We start from the raw sequence: 15,431 nt of genomic DNA on the forward strand, positions 1-15,431 counted from the left end.
ATTCTCTGATTTTAAGGGAGTTTTATAGCTCCATTAAGTATTCCATTTATGCTTGGAAATGTAATTTATTCTACTCAGTTTTCTCAACCTTTTTGATCACCTCCCCTAAAGTACTACCAAAGAGTAGCACCATGCAGAAAGCTGCAGAGATATCCTGATTTTGAGGTGCAGTGTCTCATCAAAGTGTATTTATAATAGTATGCAAAAAAGCATGCTAGAAAACAGAGTATTGAAATGTTTCAGCTCTCAAGTGGATTAATTTTGAAATATAACTCTAGTTTCAAGGTACACTTTTTGCTCTGAAAAGGAATCCACCAGACTAACTTCACAGAATTTGGATTTGCTCGTGCTTTAGCACCAAGGCTGCCCTGAGGGAAAGACAACTGGAATAACTGGGACAAAATGGGTTTCTATTTTTGTTCATAAAACGTTCCCATTGGTGAATCTTTTGTTGAGCAGAAACAGTTCACCAGTTCGAGTGAAAGTTGGGTTTCTAACTATTCTTTTCCTGATCAAGTCAAAGATGTTTAAACCTGAGATAGATGTTTTTGAAACACCATTAACCTGCCTGAACAACCATCCTCTCAACGAAAAGTGTCTTTCCAAAGGATGTCAGCACAACTCAGCCTAACTTTTTTCCAATAAAAGCCAAACAAAATTTTACCTGTTCTTTATGAATATTTAATTAACCTCACTGAGGTAAATTCAGAGACCATATCATGAATTTTTACCCTGTTTTTAGTCAAATATTGTGTGTTTAGGATTAAGGTTTTTTTAAAGCTATCTTGTTTGCACTGCAACTGATAGAAATGGGGGTTTCTTAGTAATTTTTAAATTAGCCTCCCCTGAGCAGGCACTTGGACCAGATAACCTCCAGAGGTCCCTTCCACCTGAATTATCCTGTGATTCAGCAACTGCCATGAAAAATATGGGTGCTATTTTCAGGTTGAACTTTGCAGACTTCAGCTTTCAGCCCCTCGATCTTATTTTGCTTGCATTTGCTAAAGAACATTTTGTTATCTAACATCTGTTCACTCTTTTCCAAATATAGACTATGATGAAATCTCTACCTTAAATACTGCAGGTTAAATAAGTTGCTTTAGTGCATTTACCATTGTACCTTTGCCTGATTTCACAGCCATCTCTCTCTTTTCAATGGGAGGATTTCAGAGGTGTTTCATTTTCTGTGTGTAAGCAATGCATCTTTAAATATCCCTCTGTCATATCCACCACTCCAAGGCTCATGTGGGACTTGACTGCAGTGTTATATTGGGAAATGCCACTCAACTGGCAAACCCCACAAAGTTTTAAGTTCTCTTCCAAGCTGCTGCTTTATAGGCTCTCTGTTTCTTTTTAGTAGCTGACTTAACTCATGCTGCTTTATTGTACTAAGCTAATGAACTAAGGATTTTACATATTTTTATGTGTAGTTAACTGTCCTCAAGACTTGCCATAAAACATTCTTTATGGTATCTGCAGATTTCTGGAGTCCTTGTAGTTTTTTCTTTCGGAATTAGAAATTATAATTTTGAGCCCAGCCTGGGTGAGCACAAGTGCTCCTGACCTTTTCTGTTCATGAATATTCAAAAGAGCTGTTTCACTTTATCAGAGTGATGAAGGTGGACTGTACCTCTGAAAGGTGGGATGTTCAGGGCAGAGCAGAACTTGGCTTGTTTGCAGTCCTGCTGCTGTGACTGGTTTTGTAATTCCTGTATTTCATCCTTTTGCAGAGGGGAAATGGAACACAGCTTCTACATTTTTTTCAGATTATTTTAAACTCTGAGATGAAATATTTTTATCATGTCATCTTGTTACTGGAGGATGTAGAAAGAATGTGACCGTAACTATTATTTATTTTTCTAAGAAAAACAGATCAACATTCTATAAATGGTAGCCTGAAAGATTATTTTTTAATGAGATCCCTAGTGCATTGCTATGTATCAGAGAGAAATAAATCAGAAGAATATTGTGACCTACATATCTTAATGTTTTGGTATAATATTGCAAGTGCTTTTAACCTCTCAGTTAAACTAGTCTGATGTATTTAAAAGGAAAAAAAGTCAATATGCATCTGTTTTGGAAGGAATCCCAAAGCCATTAACATTTTTCATGCTAATGTAATCTTGAATGTGCAACATAAGAACAGCTAACATTAATTCTGCTCTACAAAACAGTAAAATTTCAGTTTTACTATACATAAGTCTTCTCTTCTTTGACCTGAAGTAATTAAGTTTGTTCAGAATGAAGCTCATATTGTATTTCTAGTGCAGAAATTAAAGGAATAATTCAGAAAGGAACATTAGCTCTGAAGTCAGGCTGGAAGCCCTGCTGTGATCATTCTGTTCTCTCGGTGCAGGGAGGGTTAAAAGGAGATGTTGGATGTGCTGTTTGAAGTGTGTAAAACTTGTAGGGAAAACTGCCTTGGGCATTGTCAACCAAACTGACTAATTGAATTCTTTTTTGTGCTCTAGAAAATAACAGTATGAATACAGAAGAAACATCAAAGGGATACTTGACCATGAAATGCTGATATAAATTCTTCTGTGTTCCTTGGTGCTCACAATCTTCTGATTTTAACTTTCTCGTTCCGTAGCAATTTTCTTTAAGCTGCGTTCGCTTAGAAATTAATTTCTTCACAGAAGTACCAAAATAAATATTGACTTTAGAGCTGAGGGTGTGACAGTTCCCTGTGCCCAGGCTGAGGGCTCGGATAGACCAAAGCTGATGTGCAGCTGCCTCAGCTGGGCTCAGGGACAGCCTCCTCAAAGTGGCACCCAAGGAAGAAGGTTTGGGAGCTGGATAAGGAGCAGTCAAGGATTTGGGATGCTGGACAAGGGGAGAAGAGACCTGCCAGGCAGCTCCCATTTCTTTGGCAGAGTGTCCAGCCCAAAGTGACCATACACTAACCTGTCTCTGGAGTGCATGGAGTGAGGATGTTGGAACTGCATCATAGAAAGGCTGAAGCAATTAGCTGTTATTGCTAATATATTAAAATCCATAAAAGAGGAAATCCGGAGAACTAGGGAATCTTAAGTTACTTGAAGGGATCTTTCAGGTGTATCACAGTTAAATTTTACTTGAAAACTTATTCAAGGAAATAAAACCAAATAAACAAGAAAGGCTTTTTGACTCGTCATAATCTCATCCTTAAACACGTGTCCTGAAATCCATGCCTGGCATTATAGAAAGCTTTTTCCAACGTGGCATAACCCTTGGAGAAGTACTTAACAATTTCCCAAGGTAATTTGTGCTATTAGCCATTAATTCACTTAAATGTAAGTAATCTGGGGCAGTATAGCATTATAAATGAGATTGCTGTGCCAAACACCCCCAGTGAGATGAGGCTCCTGCCCTCAGTGTGTCGCTCCTTCTCTCCCTCCCAGGGTCTGGGACTCCCACCAACCACCAGGATGGGGCTCAGCCTTCCTGGGATGCCTCAGGAATGTTTTCTCCTCAGATTTTGTGACAGAACTTCCCTCTCTGCTGACAGGTGGGAGCTGCTGGTGCTCCCCGGGCAGGGCTGAGGGCAGAGGGAGCCTGGTCAGGGCTGGGGCTGCTGCCAGAGGGGACCAAGGTTCTGAGGAACTCTATCCTCAGCTCACTCTGCCTGGAAGAGTTGTTTTTCTGCATTTCCCTTTTTATTTTCCATTTTACTAAAATATAGCCTGAGGTTTGAAGTGCTGACTGGCAGGAGGAGGTGGGGGCAGAGCTGCCTGAGTTCATCTGGGCTCTCTCTTGCAGGGATGCTCAAATGTCACCATGCCATGGCTGGGTCCCCTTTTCCAGAGGGTTGTACTGAGGGACCTTTCACACATTAATAAGCAACAGAGGCAGTAGATGTCTTTTAACAATTTGTATAGTTGTTTGATGAAGGAAAATCAACATTCTAGCCCCTGTAATATCACTATATCAAAAGGTAAGGGTGTGGTGATGATGAAGTTCTGAAGCAGCAAGATTGATTATTCTTAAAATGGTAGCTAAAATGGCTATTCCAAAAGTTACAACTTTTAAACTAAATAAGAGGTTCATCAGGAATATTTAAGAAATAGTTAACAGCACAAAGCCTTCTCTTATTCCTTAGCAGGAAATTTAACATGATGTTCATTAATTGGTTTCCTTCTGTTTTACCACAGGATTGTACAGTGTACGAAACAGAAAATAAAATTCTTCATGTGGTAAGTAATTCTGCTTTTATTCTCTAATCTTACCCTGCATGCTTTAATGATTTAAAAAAAAAAAAAAAGGCTACTCTAGGAAAATAAAGTTCCTTATTATTTGACTTAATTTCTGACAAACTGTATCAGTAGCTAAAAGTCACAGTTCCCTGCAGTATTGCTGCCTGTTATACCTGCAGTTAATTGCATACATAATTATCGTTCTTAGGTTGTTTTGGAAGCTTCACAATATTCTTACTGGTGTTATGTTCTTGCTGGGATTGCTGGTGTGGAATTCCAGCCCCCAGAGCCATAGACCTGGAGCATCACTGGTTGTCACACTGAGCCCTTTGTGCCTTCAACACTCCAAAAACTCTGATGACAAAGGGGAACAGAAGAATCTTATTCGAGATTATTGATTAGATATCAGCCTTTAACTTCAAATACTTCATATATTCCTGGTACCAGCACTGAAAACCTGTCCTGACACTGAGATAGAATTAAAGCCTGTGGTGAAAGTGAACTCTCAAAGGATTTACAAGTTCAGATAAGCTTTTGACAAGCTCTGCCCAAGTGCCTGACTCCTTTTTTTTCAGTCTTTTACACATACTCTGCTTCCAGCAGGGATTAAAATTCTTCATAAAACATTGATGTGCTGTTAAATTCAGAAAGCATGCAGTGACTTTCAGGAAAAAAAAAAGTTTACTATTGCAAACCTGGGTCCACAAAGAACTTTTAAAAGCACCTGATATCTTTTGAGATTTGGAGTGCATATACATACACACACACATGTATATATAAATATCTTTTAGTTCACAATTCTGAGTGGGACTTGTAGAAATACATCTTTAGTAGGAATGTTACTTTTGACTTTTCTGCCTGCTCTGAATGGAAACCTACGAAGATAGAAAAGAGAAAACTTTCCATTTTTAAGTATTGCATAAGCTCAGCAGTGAAAGTGTGATGAACCTTGGGGAGCCTGGATCCCAAGGCAGTAGAACTCCTTTTAACCTGAGCAAAATCACCTGAAACAACCTGAGCATCTCAGAGAATCCAGGCTCTGAGGATCAACCCCTTTAGCATTGTAACTCTTGGTGAAATGAGAAGCAGCACTATTTTTCTCACAGCATCTTAAAAGGAAATATTACTTCAAAAATACTGAATTCAAGGATAAGATTTGTGAATTTTTTTTATTTTATTTTTTGTGGTCCCTTTATTCCTAAAAATCAAACTCAAAATTATAGAAAATACTCAAGAAAATTAATTGTGATGTTGTAAAGTAAAATTTTTACAGTTTTAAGAGAATCTCTGACTTTAAAACACCACGTGGCATTTTGTTTTATTTCTGAAAGATATTAGGAAAGATACACCTAGAATCCAAAAGAGATTTATAAAATTATGACCCAGGATTGATTTTCTTCATTGGTGACTGGAGAGATTCCCAGAGGTGCAGATTTGCCTGGAAGAGCTCCAGGGCAGGATGTGCCCAGGAGATGTGACTGCAGGTGCACAGTTCCCCTTCCCTCCCGAGTCCCACGTCTAGACTGTGTCTACTCTGCAACCCAGGAATTATGGGGAAAGCTAAATTAGGAAGGAGAGATCCCTTTGGGATCACTTGAACTGCATTCCTTTTTTTGGAATGCCTGTTTGGATACCTGTTCAGCCAAATGTGGTTATCAGGACTACATCAGTTCTTTAGGCTACGATAATACACCTGAGATAATTAAAAATTACAACCTGCTGGTTGTTCTTTCTCTCAGCAGTAAATAGAGGTTATTCAGTTCATTCATTGCACCACCCCAGCAGTGGCTGCCACACTGAAAATTATGAGTTTTGATGTAGAAGTTTGCATGACTTGTTCAAGGCTTAGTGATCTCCTAAAGATTCTGTTCTTGTGGTGGCCCATTGAAAGAAATGCCATAAATGGGTTTGGGTGTTGAATGGCCTGTAAAACACCTGGAAAGTTCCTCTGCAACTGAACTTCTTGAAGGAACCCTTTTGGTTTGAGATGTTCTTAAGTTCACTTGGCTTCTCCGTGGGCTTGGAACTGGTACACAAGACTTTGGTCCCTTGTGATACTTTCATGCCAAAAATACTTCAGCATATGCTAATGTGTCCTCTGATGTTGCCAGTGCCACTCCAAACAGTGCTTCCTGAGCCTGTGGTTTATTCATAGATTCTGCTCTGTTGCTCCCATTTATGCAGCCTCAGCCTTTATGTTATTTACAGCTGGTTTCAGGCCCCTGTTGCAGCAAACTGGTATTTTTGATTAGCCTAATACAATTCTAAAAAGTATTTTCCTACAGAGATTTTAGTTGATTTTGGAATCGTGAGGAGATCTTAAAGATTTCCACAATTAATTCCATAGAATCATATGATCATAAAACTGTTTGGATAGGAAGAGACCCTAAAGGCCACCTTGTTCCAGCCCCTGCCACGGGCAGGGACACTTTCCAGCAGACCAGGCTGCTTTGATTGAAAATTCTTTGTCGTTTCTTTACCGAGGAAGTATTTGCATGAGACAACTCCAGAGTTTTAAAACATTGCATCAGGAAATAGGAAGTGTTTCTCTCTGGGATTTACTCATCATCTAGTCTGTACATGTGCCTTTGAATTTTAAGGCATAGGAGAGGTTTCAGTTGGAACTCAGTAATATTTGAGAGGCCAATAATTCCAAAGCCTGTGCTCACAGACAGCCACCAGTCCCCCTGTAGGAGGGCATTTCTGTCCATTTTTTCAACCAACCAGTTTTCTCCATCTCTGGTGGGAGAAGACAGGACCTAAAGTTTTGTTTCAGGGTTCTGGCCCAAAGCTGAACTGTTTGAAATAATTCTGTCACTGGTGACTTCCAGCTGCAGCCACACACATGAATGGGATGCTTTGCATCCTGCAGCTGCTGCAAAATGCAGATGCCACATCCAGTACTCCAGAGCTGTCCTTGGATTTCCACATGAGTAACTGTACAGTGAATGGAAACACAGCCTACAAATTCAGGCAGTTAACTTATTCATTGTGACAACTTTATTTGTTTAACTTATATGTATAGTGTCAAATGAGATATTAGAAAGCCTCATGCTTTTGCAAATGCCTGAAATAAAACTTCCCTTAAGGGATTTCACTAGAATTTGCTATAATTAGGAAAAATGAGAGTATAGTCCCCAAAGGAAAATAGATGCACAGCTTCAGCTGGAAACCCATTCTGAAATTCATCTAAACGAGTGCTTTCATATTAGGGTCAAGCATTTTTAGGTGTAGCCTTTTTGAAGGAATGCTTTGAGCAACACATGGAAATTTGGGAATAAATCTTTACACATGAATGTTCTCTGGAACAGCTCAGCTCCTCTCTGATCCTTGGACTTTGCCTTTGATGGATGGGTTTAATCTGTCAGACTCACTGTCACCACCCATGCAATGGGCTATGCAAGGTGTTTGTGTGGATTGGCACTTAGATTTTGAGATCTTTAGCTGGAAGGCAGGATAAAATAAAATTGTTGCATAGTTGGAGTGATCTGAAATATCAGTTAAAGGATGTGCTCAAAGATGCATAAGAATTTTACTTCAGGAAATGGATTAACCAAGACACTTCACTGTCAGTGTAATTTTTAACAAAGGAAAAAAATTTCCAAGTTGTAGAGCAGAATTCACTGAATTTTCACAGTTCTTAGGGATGATCTCATCATTTGGTAGTCAAAATAGGTTACTCAGTCGGTGCAGAAGACATTTCTTTTTACAGATTTCACTCGAATTCCATCGTATTTAGAATCACACATTACAAAGATAAAATAAAGCTCATTGGATTTGGGGATATTTTTTTGAAGTGCACATAGTTGGAGTGGAGAAGATATTTTAGAGATACAGATGTTCCCAGTGCACAGTGAACTGTACACACATGCACATTTGCCTGACATTTATGAATGTTTTCTGTTCCCTTTACCTCTTGTTCTTGACTTTCACACACCTGTAGTTTCTACGGTGCCAGGAGTTCAAATGGTCTGTTTATTCTCAGTTAGGAGAAGAATTTTGCTGGTAGTTTCAGTTTATTTAATACGAGGAATTACATTGACTTGTTTTTCTTCGTAGTGTAAAACCTTGTCTGGGATTTGTGACCACATCATTTCGCTCTCATCTGATTCTCTGGTGTCACAGTCAGCACACCTTGAGGTGGTTCATCTCACCAGCATCATGCCCAGTGAGGGGTTGGTAAGTAGCAAAGCAGTTTAAAGTTTAACTCTTAGAATACACAACACAAGCCTCAGTTCCTTAGGGTGACTCGTTTTTTGAGTTTATCAAGAAATCAAAATGTATTTTTATGTAGTGTTCTCTTTTGGTAAGCTGAATCAAATTTCTAAAGGTAATTTAATTGATATTTAGCTGAATAAAGGGATTGTATTTTATATTTTTTAATTAAAGCTTGTTTTATCCAGGGCTTCATGTGCAACTGGTGACTGTATGAGCAGCTAAAGAAAAGTTCTGGTCCTTTGATAGCCATATTGCAGCTTTTGGAATATACTGAAATAATCCCCAAATACAAAGATACATACAAATAACATTAACTAAATGTCCTTAATGAAATTAATGGCATTTAACCATTTGAATGACATCTAATCATTTGAAAATCACATCTGATCAGGTTTGTTTCTTGGACTTGCATACAAATAGTTACGTGATCAGTTGAAATAAACTTCCAGAAGTAGCAGCCCAGGAGCAAAATAAATCCCTTCTATTTGTAAATTGTTCACTGAGCAGCCTGGTCCGGTGTGCCCTGCACATCCCAGCTGCTCTGTGTTAGTGATGGGTCACAGCACTGAAATGTTCTGCTGAGATGAGTTTCAGAATTATTTGGCTACAGCTTTTAAATATTCATGGACTGCGGTTTTTTTTGGACAACGGGTTTTGGTGAAGTTTTAGTGCTCAGTTGGTAAAGGTTTATTTCTCCCCTCAACAGTCCCTCACTTTACAATCATTCTGATATCCGTGGGCTGTAGGAGGATGAGGATTGTGCTTGGGAATCTATGATCCCAATAAAAACTGGAATTTAAGGTGGCACTGCGGGCACAGGGATGTTCTTGCATGTTCTCCTCCAGAGCCAGGCTGCTTTTCCCAGTCCAACCTCTTGGACTGTCTTCAGCTGCCTTCTCAGAAGTTTTTTAATTTCTTCCTTTTCCCTACGAGAGGAGTAACTCAGGAATGTTCCTTCTGGAGGAAGCAGTTGGAGGAGGAAAAAAGGGAGAAAGGGGGTAGAGAAATTGGCATCTGCAAGGCTTATCTGCAGAAAATTCCATAACTGACAAATTCAAATCCATTTGAGTGCCACTGTACACAGTGTGGCACGTTTCCTCCTTGTAATTCAGCGTGATTTACAGATTTATTTTAAATTTCTGCCAGTTGAGACGTTTTGTATGATTTCAACATCTTCCTCTTTGTTCTGACATTGAATAGTGACGAACATCATATGCAAATCCTGTCAGAGTTGCAAGGGCATAATTATTCTGAGGTATGCATATTAATTTGGGAATGATGTATTTTAATAACATGCAGGGGGGGTTGTGTGGCTGCACAAGTTTACTTTATTCTTAGACCGATTTAGTCAACAAAGAACATTCCCAAGCTTCAAGCACATTTCATTTCCATTCTGTGCCACCGCAGATGCTCAGCCCAATGTGTAATCCTGAACATGGACACAACTTGCTTGCTGTGCTGCTGCATCCTGATGGCCAAACATGTTCCATTTATGGCCCATTTTCCCCTCTAACCCTGACTTTTTGGGGTATCAGGAAATCCAGGTTGGTGTGTTTGCAGCTCCTGAAGGAAATGTGCTGTAAATCTCAGCAGGTTTGACTTGCACTGAGTCCCACCCAGCACTCTGCATCTCTGGATGGTTTTCCTTTCTGTGCACACATGTGATGTATTTCTGCTGGACTAATTAGAGGAAAGTCCATTATCAGTGCTGAAGAGAACATGAACACAGGGTGGATGTATTTCCCTCAGAGATGATGGAGCACAATAAGCAGGGCTTGGCACTGCTGGTGCTTCGCTCCAGTCATGGCTGTAGATCTAGGATGGGGTGCAGGCTGGGGAAGGACAGGAGGAGTGGAACCAGCTCCAAAAATAACATCTCCTATGGGAAACTGGAAATGTAATGGTGTGCAGGCTGAGCCAGGTGTCTGCCAGGAGTCCTTGGACGTGAAAGGTTTATGTTCTAATCTAACCTAAGTATGATTTAAACGTTTAAGGCACGAGTGACCAAGGTGAGAGATGCTGGCTGTGCTGGTGTGGCCTGTTTGGTTCACACTTTTCCTACATCTCCCTTTTCTCTGGTAGATCATCACCTGTGCTGCACTGGTGGTGAGGGCTGCATGGACTCTCTCTGGGTGGAAGAACCACTGTGTAGTTCTCCATTCTCAATAGCCAAGAAAAGGGCAGTGAGTGGGCACTGCTGACAGAGGACATGAGACAAATACTGCAATCAGAATTGCCTGACAATTTATCCTTTTTTTCCCCCTTTTTTCCCTTAGATAAAGTGAAATCACAGTGAATGACTGAGTTTTCTGTGCCTAATTGTGAAGGCTCTATAACGTGTTAGGTTGGAAAGTTCCTTGTAATCAGTTTTGCTGACACTGTGTTCTGTTTAGAAGAAAATATGAAAAAGGACTATAAATGGGAATAAAAGAAAAATCATGTGAAAAGGAAAAGAAAACATTAATCAGAATCAAATATAGAACACAGTAATGAATTACAAATGGCTTTCTCATGATTGTATAGCAGATTTTTTCCACAGGATCTCTGCTCCATTCAAGAGAAAAATGAGCACTATTCAGTGAATGGAAAGTATTCAGAGTTCCATTTTTATCCTTATCATTCAGTGTAGGGGTTGAGGCCTGATTTACCACACTTCAGCTAAGCTCTGCATTCCCTGGAGTTACTAATTTCACCCTGAGTTGGTTTATCTATTTTTTATATGGCCTTACTGAGTGCTTCACAGACACTAATTAATTCATCCTCCCAACACGCCTGTGAAAAGGATACTGTAATTTGAGTTTTACAGGTAGGAATCTAACACAGCAATTTGTGTCAAAATCACCAAAAATCTGCTCTTCGAGAGCAGCTTACTGCACAATTTTTCAGAGCATTTATAGCGTAATTTAAAACAGTCTCTCTTGGGTTTAAGTGTAGCTAAGATTTCCACAGCTCCTGAGAACGGGGTTCACACAGGGTTGGCACCTAGAAAATTAACACAGTTGTTCACCACTAGTGAAAAATGTGTTGTAAACGGCTCAGATTTATGCAAATTCAGTTATCTGGAGTGATATTCGGTTGACTTAATTATGAGTCTTTCACTATTTTCAAAACTCCACTGGCAAAATTTTCATCATGTGCCTTTTAATTCTTCCCCAAACGAGCCAGGAATCCTTTGGACATTGCACAAGCTCCCACATAAAGGGAATTAATTTCCAGGTCCAAGTCCATGCGGTTCCTGCACCGAGTCAGGACTCCTGTGGAGCAGTGTCTGTGTGTTTAATTGTGTAAATAAATTCGGGATTACAAAGGCACTCGAAGTCTTTGGAACGAGTATCTTCAGTCTGAGCATGTTCTGACTTTCTGTCCGTGCTTTTCTGAGATTAAAGTCGACCTCCCCACCACTACCAAAATACCTTCCTTTGCAGTTTGCTTTCCTAAAAACCAGCCTTATCTCCTGCCTTGCCCAGCCCACTCTCTGCTGGTATTTTCAGTTTGCTGGGCAAAAGGATCTGCACTGGGAAACACCCGCTGGAGGTTCCGTTCCAAGCCCTGATGGCTGTGTTTGCATCCTGAGCTCTGCAGGCGTTTCTTGGCCTCCAGGAACACACTGGGTTTTTTATCTCTGTCTTCCCATCCCTTCCCAAGCTGTGCCAGTCAAACTGGTTCCTCCTTTTCCCCGTTTTGCCACTGAATCATCCGTGGCAAATAATTTTTCTGTTTCATTTTAAAGTAACTTTAAAGACTGTAAACCACTTTTTCTCCTGGACTGTAGTACTGGGCATGATAACACCATTTATATCTGAAGTGACCAGCCTGAATAAGGGGTCTAGAAGGCAAAGCTTTGTATCAAACTGTCAATTTGACAAATTTCAAACGAATTCCTGTGCTAAAAAGGTACTACATTGTGAGAACCACTGCTAGCTGTGACAGAGCATGCACACATAAGTTTGTAGGAAATAGAATAGAATAAAAGAATAATTTAAGAAAATTCCTTTCCCATTTTAAATTTCTTGGCATCACGGATCCACAATGAGAAACAAGCCCTTGAGTCAGGAGTTGCTATTACTGTTGGCAGCTCCTGAGCTTGCTGCTAAATTGGAGGGTGAGAATGGGTGAAAGGCTGTGAGAACCTTACCATCAATCACCTCAGACCAAGTGCAGAGCCAGCTTTGGAGCTCTTTCAACATTAGATAAGCAGGCAGTGTTTCATTTGAGATGGTGGATATAGAGATTTTCCATAGGATGGGATCAGTGAAAGCTTCTTGAGGTTTGGGGCTTTTTCCCCCTCCTGCTCTTGGATGATCAGGGATTGTCTGGAGTGGGAGATTTTTATTTATTTAATTTTTTTTGTATCACAACCAGTATTATTTTGGACTAAACTTTTTTTTTTAATCTTCTGAACTTGATGTGCTGTCCATATATTTAGAGATACTTCTGTGTGACATGCAGCTTTAATCTGCTTTGATGAGATTAATGAGTCCTCTTACGCAGGAGATTCTAAGCAGGGGGGGCAGTTGGGGTTTTATGGTTTGGGTTTGTATCTTCTGATGTCTGAGGAATGTTTTGCTTCTTTCCTTCTGGAATGCAGGAGCACTTTTATTCCTCTTCCCTTCACTTAGTTGTTCTCTCTTGTGCCTGAGCTTCCTACTGCTGATAGAAACAGTGTAATCTGCCACCCTTTAATGAAGATGTACACTTACATCCACAGCTTTGTTAACTTTTCTGTAGAGGGAACTTTTCCTGTCTCATTTGAAGAATTTAAGGAAAGCAAAGATTGTGGGATAAACATTTCTATAAAACCAGCTATGTATCATTGGGAAACAATCCAACAAACAGATTTTTAATGCAGTGTTTTGTCATATTCCAGCAAATAACTGGGATGAAAACACAAATCATCTGATAATAGTTCATTGATACCCAAGAATGAGTAATGGTCAACAGCTGGAAGTGTTGGAAGAACTAGCCAGAAATGATCATCCCAAGAGAGTTTATTCTTTCCAAATTCAGAACTCTCCAAGTATTATCTGAAATATCCACAAATTAACCCAGGAATAATTGCTGACACTTAAAAACACACTGCTGTCATCATATCCTGGTTAATTAACCAGATGACTCTGCGAGAAATGTTTCAAGGTAATTCCCCTGACAACTGGGTATGCTGTTTTCTGGGGAAAAGTCTCTTCAAAATGGGATTTGGAATGGTTGATGCCTCCCCCTACGCTTCCAAAGGTCAGATTTTAATTAAAAACCTTTAATTCACTTTGTCACTAGGGGACAGTGACAGAGTTGCTCAGGAACAGTCAGGTTCTTGGTGTGATGCCTTCCTTGTTCTGTAACTTGCATAGATCAGCACCGTTCTGCAGAGTTTCCTGTCTGAGGATTGTCATGATTATTGAAGAGCAACTGTTTATTTCTAACTCACTAATTGTTGACTAATCTGAGCCACCTTCACAGTGTGGGGGATAATCCTCGACCCTTGCCCACAGAGAAGGGCTTTAGCTTGTCCTTGTTCTGTGCTCAGTGGAATTCCAGGAGAAACCAGAGAGAATAAACACCCATCCTTTAAAAAAAAGGAGATGAGTAATTTTGAGAAAGAACTCCAGTAAAAGTCTGCTTCTAAGGGCAGAAAATAGACCAGTGTGTTATGGGGACTGAAGAGGCAAAAAGACTTAATTGAGGGGGGGGAGAGATGGAGGGATGTGGGAGACAACAGGAAAAAACCCTTATTTCCCACTGAAGGTCTCCCATCCAGAGCCTCATGGATTCCAAGATTCCAGAGATTCCTTTGTGTGCTTTTTGTCTGTGAAAAACACTGACAAAAGATTTGTCTTGTTTAGTCTTAGCCCAGTGTTTTTGCTGTTTTATAACTGAGACCTGTGGAAGAGTTTGCAAGCAGTTTGTGCAAAAAGTTATGTGAGAATAATTAGTTTACAAGAGAATATCTTAATTTCCATCAGACTTCATAACAGAACTGATTAGGATCCAAATAGCTGATATGTGGATAGTCTTTTAATAAATTACTGTGCAAGTTAATTAAAGGTTCTGCTTGTGTAAAAATCGTGGAATCACAGAAAGGTTTGGGTTGGAAGGGACCTTAAAAGCTCATCTCATTCCAACCCCCTGCCCTGGGCAGGGACACCTCCCACAAGACCAGGGCACTCAGCCTGACCTCACACACCTCCAAATTACAGAATATCACTCTCTTGGATGTGCTGCATCAGTGTGACTGCTTTGAGCCACAGGTAAACCAGAAAATCACTGTAAACCCAAAGAAATGCCCCGACAGTCCCAGCTGTGTTAACAGTTGTCACAACAGGATCTGGGCTCGGGAAAAGAGAGGGTTATGGTTCGATTCCTCAGCTGCAGCATTACAGGAGGGTTAGCCTGGAAATTATATTAGCTGGCAACATTTTTCAAACTTTTTTTTTTTTTTATTATTTTTTGGTTTATTAACCTTAAAAAATGCTTACAGAAGTGGAAACAGAATGAAACCACGATGAACATCAAGACAGCCAATAGCCCATTAAATTGAAAGAAAGGTCCAGCTCTTTTGCCTGATTTAGCCCACCCACCAACACTTGCCTGCTTCTTCAGGGGTCACAGAATTAACAGCTCTTTAAATGACTGAGTTTTGCAGTTTTGGCTGTTCTGTATGAGCCAGAATAGATAATCTTAATTTTTCACAGGAAATCTGATGAAAATGATCCCCTTAAAACTTTTTGTTTATATCCACAAACTACTTTGTGTATATATATATATATGAGCAAGTTAAATTTTTGAAGTGTAAAATCTGTAGGTGTAGTATATATCTGTTTTATACAAAGTACCTTGCATTCTCAACTACACAAAGTAAAAGAATAATACAACACTTTTATATTTTTTTGTGTAGAATAATCTTTCCAGGTTTTCAGGTAACAGAGACGTCAGGGGGATACTCTGCTCCTGTAATGGTCAATAACAAACAAGCTCATTATCTTTCTTTTGGGAAAATAAGGATGAAAGCTCTGTCTAGGATAATTTGAAGGCTATGAGTCACTC

General features: G+C 39.8%; 1 protein-coding gene across 1 annotated transcript in view; it reads left to right on the plus strand.

The window, feature by feature from the left end:
• The window catches only part of LOC126637552 (connector enhancer of kinase suppressor of ras 2-like), a 173,232-nt gene that overhangs the window by 86,871 nt on the left and 70,930 nt on the right, over positions 1-15,431 (plus strand). The window contains 2 exon segments of the mRNA XM_050310900.1: positions 4,134-4,175; positions 8,235-8,354. Coding sequence (XP_050166857.1) covers positions 4,134-4,175; positions 8,235-8,354 — 162 coding nt within the window.

This window comes from Myiozetetes cayanensis, unplaced genomic scaffold, assembly GCF_022539395.1.
Source record: "Myiozetetes cayanensis isolate MyiCay16 unplaced genomic scaffold, myiCay2020 scf15, whole genome shotgun sequence".
In the NCBI taxonomy this organism is placed as follows: domain Eukaryota; kingdom Metazoa; phylum Chordata; class Aves; order Passeriformes; family Tyrannidae; genus Myiozetetes; species Myiozetetes cayanensis.